At 35.9% G+C, this 12,013-nt stretch overlaps 1 protein-coding gene across 8 annotated transcripts in view; it reads right to left on the reverse strand.

Annotated features, from left to right (window-relative positions):
* Efl1 (elongation factor like GTPase 1) overlaps positions 1–12,013 on the reverse strand; it is a 134,928-nt gene that overhangs the window by 32,882 nt on the left and 90,033 nt on the right. For all 8 annotated transcript variants that reach the window (XM_078051098.1, XM_005320201.5, XM_021722949.3 and 5 more), the window contains one exon: positions 1,409–1,540. In XM_078051098.1, the coding sequence (XP_077907224.1) occupies positions 1,409–1,540 (132 nt within the window). The remainder of the gene's footprint in view (positions 1–1,408; positions 1,541–12,013) is intronic.

Genomic DNA, 12,013 nt, shown 5'->3' on the forward strand with positions numbered 1-12,013 from the left:
CAATATTTGATAGGAGAGAGGACCAACACTTCTTTTAAAATTATGAAGACAATTGTGTGGCCCTTTGTTAGTTTATTTTTTACAAAGTTCAGAAAAATAAATGAAATACATATGAGAATATGCACTTTGGCCTTCAGATGGATAATCCTAGGTAATTCTCTTATTAGACTACCTAATTTCCGGACAAAGTAAGTAAAACTAACCTTACTGAGAGTCTGCGCTGGGACAGGAAATAAGCCTGTTACTAGGACCCTCATCTCACACAGCAAAGCTGCACAGAAGCTGTTTCTGCTGCCCCTGTGGGGTTAGGCTTTTTCCCTAGCTTGGATAATAGAGCACAGAGTAGCATAAAACTATCAAATACCCTTTTAAAAATTATAACTTTCTATTAAAACAGTATAGCTGAAATTATTCATTAGTCAAATATTCATTAGTCCTGTTTAAAGAAACTGAACTTTCTTGTACTATATGTGCTTCTTAGGATTAGATTCAGTGTACGGTAACCAGAGAACAAATCCATGAAGGGTCAGGATCTGACAAAACTATAAAGAAGAAGTGGACTTTACATGGAGAGGATAAATTACAGCAGCAAAGCACCATCAGTCCACAGTGACAACCCAGAAAGAATTCCTGTCTCTGAAGTCCCAGGCAAAGGCTTACTAGGACTGAGCTCAAAGGTCAGAGGTGCAGTCCTCCAAGCATCTGCTCTAGGGTTCTAGGAACCCTTCAAGGGCAAAAGATATGTCTTAGAACTTGAAGGGAAAATGAGTCTTTACAGGACTCTAGCTCTGGGAAGTGAGGATAGGCAAGTACAGGTGCATTGCATACCTCAAACAGAAAACTATTCCTTTACACATTTATTCTTTAGTTCCCTTAAAGCAAGGTATGAAGCTTCTTTACTACTACTACTGCAAACAGCAAAGTCACAGGCAGAAGGGGCCAGTGACAGTCACCAAAAGAGAAATACAAACATTAACAGGATTGGCCAAGCAAATAGGAAACACCCAAACCAAGGATCATTATCTTAGGGTCAGACATGGAAATCTCGTTGCCAGCAGAAAAGGGACAAGAAGGGTTTTCTAAACAGATAGTTTAGATGGTAGATTGTGAACCAATGAGCTTGGGATTAGATTCTAACTCAGAAGTAGTCAAATGAGCTTTGCTGAGCTACAACCCTATGGCAAGGTTATGGAAGATACAGACATGAACCTATCATCAAGAAGAATATGGTCTCCAGAAAGCAAAAGTACCAACATGACAGATGCTCTCTGAAGGGTTGCTTCTATTATATTCTTGAACAAAAATTCATGGTATGTTGCTGAATAAATCATGTGAAGTCAAATAATAAAGACATGCATTTAAAAAGTGTAATGAATATCATATGCTTTTAAAAACAAGATTATCTTACTTGGGTGCTTTGGCTCAACAGCAACTCTCACAATAGGTGTTGCTTCAAAGTTGAGTGGTATAAATGGTGGGCAGGATGGCAGGCTACACAGTGTTGCGGATTTTAGCACGAAGTCTTGCAAGCCTCCTATTCCTGCAGGGAGAAAAAGATCCATAGGGTCAAGAAGGTTAGTTAAATTCTGAATTTATATTAGAAAAATAACAGCTATCAACCTGGTATATATGTCTCAGGGCCAAACACCTCCAAAATGTTGCAAAGAATGAGGCAGAGCTGTAACATGTCTCTATTAATTTTTTTTTTTTTGCCTAATCCACTGCATATGGATAAAGGAAATTTGAGACTTAATTATGTGATGTTGCTATGGAGTACCTGAACCTAAACTACTCCTCAGCCAATTCCATACCAATCCACTCCAGACTCCTAGCTGAAGGATACTTATTTGCTTTTGAGCAGATGGCAGCAGACAGAATACCCCAGGAGAGAAGAAATGAACAATCTGAATCTCACACCCAGAATATGAGTGGCCAACATTTTAAAGCACATTGTCTTTGGGTTAATGTAAAGACTGGGGAGGGGAGGAGGGAAGAAGCAGTTACAGGGTTTGAGGAAAGGTGAAAGAAGAAGAAAAGGGTAGGCGTATTTAGTCAGCATCTGCTTTTGCATCTTGGGCAAAAACAACCAAGGAAAGGAAGAAGGACACCACTTTTCTGCTTTCAGTTGGCCAAGTAATGGGTGGTGGTAGAAAGATAGGAAATCACCTGACCAAGCAGTCAGCCTGATAGAGGGGAACTGAAGCACAGGCTTTAGACACACACCTGGAAAGCAGCTGAGAGATTTCCTACTGTCTGGCTACATAGTGTGGAAACCTCCCTTTGATACCTCACCTGAATGCATCCAGAATTCATCACCCCACTAAATTAGAGGAGAGCTTCAAGTGTAAGAAAATATTACTTATGTTCTGCTAAAATCTGTTGTCTTCCCATTTCCACGACTTTTTTGGGCTCAGTTATCCAAAGGTCCACAGAAAACACGCTTCTTCCATTTGCTCTAAATTTTCTTAGAATTTTTAAGGAATCTGTCAGATCCTTCTACCTTGGTTCAGCTCAGGCTGAATATTATTAGGTCTTTTAGCTGTTCAGCTCAGGGCCTGATTTCCAGACCTTTCCTGTGCATGGGACCCTACTGACTACAGTTTCCATGGTGCTAAATCCTCTCTGTGCCCCCAGCATAATACTTCTTTGGTCAAAGCCTACATTTCTTATTTCTGTACCTCTTGGCATAGCACACAGAAGCCTGTATCTGCCTACAGCTCTGGTTCATGTCTCCCCCTGGAATCATGATGTAACAAATCTGGATGAGTCCAAGTTTCCACCAAGACTACTAGAAATAACATCATCACCAGTGATGCTAGGGGTTCAGGAAACCTCACAGTAAATATTCCCCTTCAAACTTCCTTCATCCTGCTTTTGACCTCTGATCAGCATGCATTTCCTTCCTGCACACACAGCACATGGTTTCAATGAAACCATAAATGCTGCTCTTTCCTCTGTATCACAAGGGGCACAAGCTGCACATGATCAGTAAATTTTGAATACTGTCTGTTTGAACTTCTGGTTTATATTTTGCTTTTCCAATTACCAAATCTATCTTGCTATTTAGATATACCCAGATCTGTTGACCATGATTATAATTCCCCAAAAAAAACAGAAAAGAAAAAAGTCAATACCATAATATCCCTAGACTGGGAATTTTTGATAAAGGCAGTGCTCCAAAGACAGCAAGACATTTACTACCTGTATTACATGTCACTGTTCTTACTTATTTTAAAATATAATTCTAAAACCCCAAAACAGGTTATCTGAGTGAATCACAATAAAGTAACTTTCTAGATATGCTACAGGACTATTTTCACTTCAGTCAAAATTATGACAAAAATGAGTGATAGTTTTGTCACATAAAGTAGGTTTGTTAAAGCACTTTTCAACTGGGATTGGGAATGAGGGACATGTTTCCCCTGGGGAATCATTTCAGAATTTCTGAGATAGGAGAAGAAGTCCAAAATTAATGTGGCATTGATTTGGTTTTGTTTACTACATTTATTTTCAAATTTCAAGGATTAAAGAGGGTGTAAGTTTTTTTTTAATTGTGAAAAATAAAAAGCATATAATCTTAAAAAGCTAGAGAGAAATAAAAATAGGTTGAGGAATGTGAACTCAAACAATTCACTGGGCAGCAAAAATTACTTTTTTATAAACACCTGTAACTTTTTTCTGGTTGAAGATAAATGATCCAAGTCCTTTCTGATCGTCATTCTTTTTTATACAAAAAATAATATTAGATAAATTAACAAGTTAACTCTATCTCACAGACAGGTTAAGAGATTACAATATCTAACTAAATGCTGAGTTTTTCAGCCCTTCCTAGGTTCTTTACCATACTGTGCAAATTCTTCTTAATCAAAAACTAGTATTTTTCGTATGTAAACATTGGCAGGCCAAATTATTTTCCATGCTGTCCCTAATGTTCTCTTTTAAAAAGAATCCCAGAAACAAACAATTTCAATAAGAGCATCTTTTAGCAATATTTTCCAGAGACTGAAAACACTGGGGCCTGAGAAATGGATTAGTTTTCTGTTGAAAACTTTTTTCTCTTTCTAACAACTCCCTGTTGCACAGGTTGAATCAATCTAGGATGAAGTTACACTGACAACAGGAAGATGGTAAAACCATTACTGAATACTAATCTGCTTTCTGAGGACCAGTCTGCTGGTTGTCTGGATAGAAGACAGAATTAAGAAAAACTTGAATTTGTAAAGTACTCTTACATCACTGCAATAGAAGGATTACTAAAATTTATTTCAAACTGACTTTAACACCCAAGAACATCAACCTTAATTTGTTTAGGCTGGAATGAGTGATTCCTTTAAACTTTGGCAGGAAATGTAAGTTACACATCATGGACATTCACACAGCCTCAGATCTGTGATAGCCTGAACACCACTTTGGAACAGGTATCAGGATCTTTTTAGATTCTTAAGATGGCGAGACTCTGAGAACCCTTGATTTTGGAAGATCACCTTCTACTCTGGGCCCTTTAGTTTTTGTATATCAAAGCAGCCCATATTCTCTGCATCCAATTGTGTGTCCTGGTTCTGTAGTTTCCTTAGAAATTCAGAGATTGATGCAACTACAAAGAGTGTCAGGCAACCTACATACTTTATAACTTATCATAAGGCAGGTGGGCAGGTAGGTACATAAATATAAAAAAAGGCTTTTCCAATCTGCTTGGCCAGTATCACCAAAGTAGATCAGTATGGGTTAGCTAAGCTTTCAGAAGATGGGTCAAGTCTGTTCATTATGCTAAGCAAGTCCATTAAATCCATTTCCCTTTAGCTTCTTGGTGTTATGGAGACCCTAGGGAAAATTCTGCAATAATGACATCACTGTGTCATTTTTTTTTTTCATCTCACAGGAACAGATGGAACTAATAATAGTTCTTCAGCAAGCTTACCAAGACCTGTGGGTCCTTTTCTTAGAAGAGAGAGTAAATGAGGAGAAAAAGTAACACCCTAAAGAATCAAAAACTTTGTGAGATGTGTACAATGAACACCTTTGTCTGTATTTGAGAAACATGTCCCTCAGTATCCTGAACAAGGTAAGAGAGTTATAACTGTGCATCACTATGCCCCCAAAAAGAATCCAGATCTCCATTCCTATGGAAAGAGACTGACCCAAATGGAGTTTGGCTCTCACCAAAGGAATCAGAAATTTACCTTGGGCTTTGAAGTAGGGTAGAACACCTGAGCACTGCCTAGTATTTTCTCTAAGAAAAGAGAAGGGCAGTAAAAAGAGACTTCTGTTTTTTGTTTGTTTGTTTTTGTTTTTTGAGAGAGAGAGAGAGAGAGAGAGAGAGAGAGAGAGAGAGAGAGAGAGAGAATTTTTTAATATTTATTTTTTAGTTTTCGGTGGACACAACATCTTTGTTTGTATGTGGTGCTGAGGATTGAACCCCGGGCCGCACGTATGCCAGGTGAGCGCGCTACTGCTTGAGCCACATCCCCAGCCCTTCTGGTTGTCTTTTGATATGTCACACTAGTACAAAAAGGATCTACAAGAGGCTAGCCAAGGGAGAAGAGGTAGTATGTAATTCATTAAAATATTTAAAATAATGTTTTCTACTGGAACAGAAATATATATATGAAGGATTGATAATATGTAGTCTTGTAATGGTGGGGAAGGGGATTCCAGGACACAGTCACAGCATAGACAAAGCCCAAAGTGTTCTAGGAACCTGAAATAGTTCAGAATACCTAAAGAGTACAAATAAAGGGCTAGCATGATACAAGGCCAAAGGTAAGAGAGGTAGGTGATAAAGGACCTAAATATCATGTGAAAAAGCTCAGACTTCATTCTGAAGGCAATGGACACAAAGAAATGCTAAGAAACCAGAGAGCTGAGCTGGTGATGTCAAAATTATGGTAGTTTGCAGGAAGTTGGCAAGAAGAAACAAGGATAAAACCCAAATTTCTGGCTTGACAACCAAGCAGATAATTACTAGTTCAAAGCACTTCTCTGCTTTTCTTGTAGTTTTATCATTTTGGTTATCATTTATATCATTTCTTTATATAATAAATATTTTTAACTGTCATATTTTTCTCCAGATATTAGTTTCCCTTCTTTTTTTGCATCTGTTTTTTCTTATGAGTGTTTTCTATGTGACACTCTTTTGAGTGTTTTCTTGGTGACTACGATCCAATGCTTAGAAAGTTCTGTTTTCAAAGAACTGATTAATATTTAGTCAACTTTTCTGTTACTCTTTCAGTGATTTGAGTTTTAAGCGCAAGAACACAAACCAGGTACTTTGTAAAGCTTGTTCAATGAATGAATGAACAAGAACACTACTACTGTCCTTATAGAATTTAAAATTTGGTTGTGGGCCAAAGACAGATAAACAAGCAATTGTAATGCAATGTGACAATTATATCTATTTTTCTCATGCAGAGAAAGTGAAAGTGTACAGGAAAGGTTCCAGACTTCCTGACATACAGAAGTGGGGAGATAAGTATGTAGAGGAGGTGGCAAGGATTCAAGGTGTGGGAAATGGCACCATTGGAGGCCCAAGGAAGAAGCCAGGTTCCTTACTGACAGCTGCAGTGTAAAGTATAAAACATGACTGAAAAGCTATTTTCGTTCCCTTTATTCCCACTTCTCTGGGATCTTGCAACTGCCATCAATTCCTTCCTTCAGTCAACATGTATTTTTGTTCAGCTTGATCTAGAATTAGGGGGATTAGAATTTAACTACAGTTTTAACCATATGCAATAAATGGTAGTGGCAGTGATGATTATACACAGATTTATAATCAAATTTAGAATTAAGTTTAATGTATGATATGAACTACATATTTAATTTTTTGTATGTATTAGTTAATTATGAAGAAGGATGTAATAACATTTTTATAATACATAAATTCATATTCATAATCACATTCATTTATAAACTTTATATCCTGTCCCACTGACCTAAATTTGTATTTTGTATATTAACACATGCTTTTAAGTGATGCTCCTTTTAAATGTAATTAATTCCAACTCAAATCACCTAAATAAATGGGGGTATTTACAAAGGCCATCATGAAAGGAGCATAAAATACTTAGTGGAGAACAATGCTGGAAATTTGTTTGAAGACAAAAAGCAAAGAGAAGAAACAACAAGAAGAGACATGGCTTTATGGGACCAGGAAATCATAACCTGACTCCTCCTACCTTTGAGCTCTAAATATTTCCAATTAAAAACAGAAAACAGGTCATTTCTGGATGAAATGGCAACTCTAGCACAGGTACACAAAATATCCTGATTGAAATGATCAAAGCAACAGAAAAATAAGGAAACCTGAAGGACTAGGTGAAACTAGAGAAGGGCACCACCAGCTGTGAGCTATTTCTGTTTGCTGTGTATCAGATTAAAGAAAAATATTAAGGGTCAATTCTTCTCTCTTGAAAAAGCAGCATGACTTTGGGGGTGGGGATGCATTGCCAGTGAAGTGCTGTAGTCTGTTACACAAAACAAGTGGAAAAGCATGAAGAGACCAGAAACAGACCAATACAGGTGGGAATGTGGAATTGGTGAAGGGGCAATAGTCCCCCAAAGGAGGTCCTATGAAGTACAAAGCACTGAGATAATTAGCCAATGAAATGGAAAACTAATTAATAATATAATTGCTTCTGTATCACATACTCTTCAGAAAAATAAATTTTATATGGTTCAAAGAAATAAATGTGAAATATAAAAGTTTTAAAACATAAATCTCAAGATATTAAGATTACAGACTCAATACATATCATTACACTAAAAAAAACTTCATAACAAAAGATACTGAAACTACGAAACAGATGTTTCCAATGTCCTAAAAGAGAGAATTGTACACACACCCAAAGATCAAGTAAAAATCAGTGAGAAAGGAATGGGCAACCCAACAGGCATACAGGTCAAGAATATAAGCAGTTCCAAGTAAAGACTAAAAAGAAAAAGAAGACTTACGTAGTCAAAAAACAAATAAAAGGATCCTAATCTCATTAATAAAAAAGTAATGCATATCAAAAGATTTTATTTCACACCAACACAAGTGGTATAAGTCTGAAGAAACCATTCATTGGCAAGTATGTGCAAAAAATATTAGGTTTTGTATACTGTATGTATACTGTGTGGTACAACTACATGGCAGAAAAATTCTGCAATGTCCAACAGCAGGACTGTGCAATCACCAACCTGATTTCTAGGTGAACATCCTAGGGCAGTGCTGTAAAGAAGTACAACCGTGAGCCAAGAGTGGTAATGCTTCCCTAGGTGATTTAGTAACTGACAAGGGCATTTCTGGTTGCCTACTACTGGTATTTGTTGGGCAGGGGCAAGTACTTTATAATTTATCCCATAAAGGAAATTATCCCCTTTGTAGCTTTTGAGAATTGTGTTGGATAAACCTGCTAATAATAATCTAAGCTTAAATCTAATTCCATTTTAATAACAAATTATTTTTTGCAGTCTGAATTTTTAAGAATGGAATTACCATGCAGATCAATGGAAGAATGAACCTGTTCTGAAAGCAAGCTATTTGCTGTTACCAAGAGCCATTTATGGCAACTGAATATCAATGTGATACCTTTCTAACAAAGTACATTTGTAACTGTCACATAAGCTTGATGACTCCAAGTATCTTACTTGATTATACCTTCTAGTACATTTAAACTAGAGCTTTTATGTACTGAAATGCTTGATTTTATTACAAATTAATTCCCCTTACATTATATTTCACGTATTTGATGTGTTTGAAATTATGTAGGCAGGCAGATATTTTATCTTTGAATTTCACTTCTGGGTGGAAAGGTGAAGTTATAGTTATATAAAAATAATGTTTGGGTTTGAGAAGATTAAGAATTGCTGCACTAAAGATTCATCCACGTGCACAAGGAACGTGTTCAGAAGTGTCCACTGCAACACTACGATAGCAAAAAAAATTGATGCAACCTTAAACATTCATCATCAGAAGACTGGATAAATTATAAGTCCATATAATTGGAATCAGCACACAAAATCTAGAAAACATACAAGGTCGCGCAAACAATATTGTTATGCAAAATTTTTAAATTATGTATAAAACAAGTTTTAAAAAAGAAAAAAATTCAACATAAATATGTGTGTATAGCTCACAGACATCTAATGAACCCACAAATAAATTTTAAATCTTCACAAAAAGAAAATACATAGCAACTTTAAGAAAATGATTACTATGGGAGAAGGTGGGAGTTTTTTTTGTTGTTTTTCTACATTTAAACTAATGGCTCAGAAATGTACTATTTTTAAAAAATATGTTTTAGTTTTTATAGTTGGACACAATACTTTTATTTTCTTTATTTATTTTTATGTGGTGCTAAGGATTGAATCCAGTGCCTCACATGTGTTAGGTGAATACTGCTGAGCCATACCCACAGCCCCCAGAAATGTACTATCTTTATGATAATAAAAAATTTAAAAGACATTTAAAAAGTTTTTAAAATGCTGCTTCTGTGTCTTCAATGTTCACATTGCTTGAATTACCATAGAGCAATAAACCTGGAATTATGCTATAAATGAACTACATTAACATTAATCAATTTTGACCCCAGAATCTAAGACTGCGGTCTCCACTCTGACTTCCAGACTTGGATTTCCCAGTGCCTGGTGCCCACAGAGGGACTTTGGATTCCTATCTGACAGGGAGCTGAAATGTTTTGTGGGTTAACCAAGGTCTTGAGAGAGGCCCGGGACAGCCTTAGACCGAAGGCTAGTTGTGATGAATCTCAGTCCCACTGACAGACCTCATCTCCAGATCCACTTATAGGCCACCTTGGCATTAGGCATGGGCCAGCAACACCTGAGAACACTGAGACCTTTACCACTGATAATGACCACTTTTCCAAGGGTTAAATATTGTCCTCAGTATTAGGAACTATGGAATTTATAAGAGGTTCTGTAGAATCTTGTAGTCTAATACATTATAATTTACTTGAAAATAGTTGAATGGATATTTCATATAACTTCTGTGCTTTTTAGATTTATTTTATTAAATATCTACTGGCTACTCATGTTTACAAACCTATGCTGAACACCACAGGATAGAGACAGATGAAGAAATGAGAGAGCTTGTATTTGATATGCTGTGTTTGTTTTTTAAATGCTCCTATAACATTTAAAAAATTATTTTTTAACTGATTCATAAGATAAAAATTATACACATTAATGGAGTTTCATACCATGTTTCAATCAATACATGTAATTACATTGCATGTTTAAATCAGGTTAAACATATTTATCTCCCCAAACATTTATCATTTCTTTATGATAAAAACTTTCAAAATCCTTTCTTCTAGCTTTTTTAATAGATAATACATTATCATCTATGGTCACCCTATTGTGCAATAGCATAACAGAACTTTTTGCTCCTAAATGTAACTTGGTTTCCATTGGTCACTCTTATAGCATTTTAAAAACTCAGTCACATTGTTGCTGATTAATTATGCCAATCCATGCACCTTGAAGCTTGAGACTATTGCCATATGTCTGCATCTTGATGTGGCATAGACACTATGGCACAGATACAGCTTCCTTGATATTAGACTCTCCTGAGGAAATATAATTCCTAAGGGGAAAAAGTAACCGTATTAGAATGTTAACTAATTTTTAAGTAAACAGGTCATTTCAATTCAGACCAGTATCTTCTCCATCGTATGCATTATTTCCTGGTGAGAAGAAGCAACTTTCAAAGCAGTTTTGTTATCATAGACTGCAAATAAACTAAAAACAACATCTGACAAGTAACACAAAAAAGAATACTACAGAACACTTCTGACTTTGGAGTAAGCAGAGGTTTCTTAAACAGGTCATATAAAGCACTAATCATAACGAAAAAAAATTGAAAAATCTTAGACTATATTAAAATTATGAACTTCTATTTATCAAAAGATAACATTAGAGAGCAAAAAGCAACTCAGAGGGTTGGAGTTGTGGCTCAGTGATAGAACACCTGCCTAGCATGTGAGAGGCATTAGGTTTGATCCTCAGCACCACACAAAAATAAATAAATAAAATAAAGGTACTATGTCCATCTACAACTGAAAAAAAGTAACTCAGAAAATATTTGCAATGCATATATCCAAGTAGGGACTTTTACACAGAATAAATAAAGAATACCTACAAATCAATATAAAAAAGGTAGAGAATTTTTTTTTAAAAAGTGTGCAAAGACAGGCTTTTCACAGATAACTAAAATTTAATGGTCAATAAATGAATGAAAAGAAGCAAAAGTTCACCAGTCTTTAGGGACATCAATGCAGGATATTACCCCATACACATAGAAATGGCTCAAATGAAAATGAAAACAAAAGCAAGTGTTAGCAAAGACAGGAAGCAACCAGAACCTTTAGATACTTCTAATAGAAACATACATTCATATGGTCATTAAGCTAAAGCTTACACTTACTCTATGACTCAACAATTTCTCTTCCAACTGAAAGACATGTAGAAGAATGTTCAAAACAATAATATTCATAACGGCCAAATACTGGAAGTACTTAAATAGCCACCAAAAGAGCAGCAAATAATTAAATCATGGTAGTCACACAAGACAGTGATGAGAATGAACAAATCACAACCACATGCAATGTTGTGGATGAATCTCACAAACAGAATGTTGAATGAAATAAGCCCAACACAAGCAGGCATTCCATATGATTCAATTTACATATAATGATTCAATTTAAAATCAGGTAAATCTAATTTATGATTAGAAGCCTGGAGAGTTGCTACCCCTAGGGGTAAGGAAGGCAATAACTGGGAAAGGAGATAGCTTCAGGGATGCTGGTAAGATTCTGCTTCTGGATCTGGATGTTAATTACACTGGCATGTATTCAGTTTATGCAAGATCATTAAGTTATGCATTTGTGATTTGCATACTTTTCCATATGCATATTATGCATCAATAAAAGGTTACTTAAAAGTTACTTGACACAAATTACGTGGCTATTTTAAGTGCTTCTGAGTCTTTCAGAGATGCCAATAACTGCAACTAATA

Source organism: Ictidomys tridecemlineatus, chromosome 5 (genome assembly GCF_052094955.1).
Source record: "Ictidomys tridecemlineatus isolate mIctTri1 chromosome 5, mIctTri1.hap1, whole genome shotgun sequence".
NCBI classification, from domain to species: Eukaryota; Metazoa; Chordata; class Mammalia; order Rodentia; family Sciuridae; genus Ictidomys; species Ictidomys tridecemlineatus.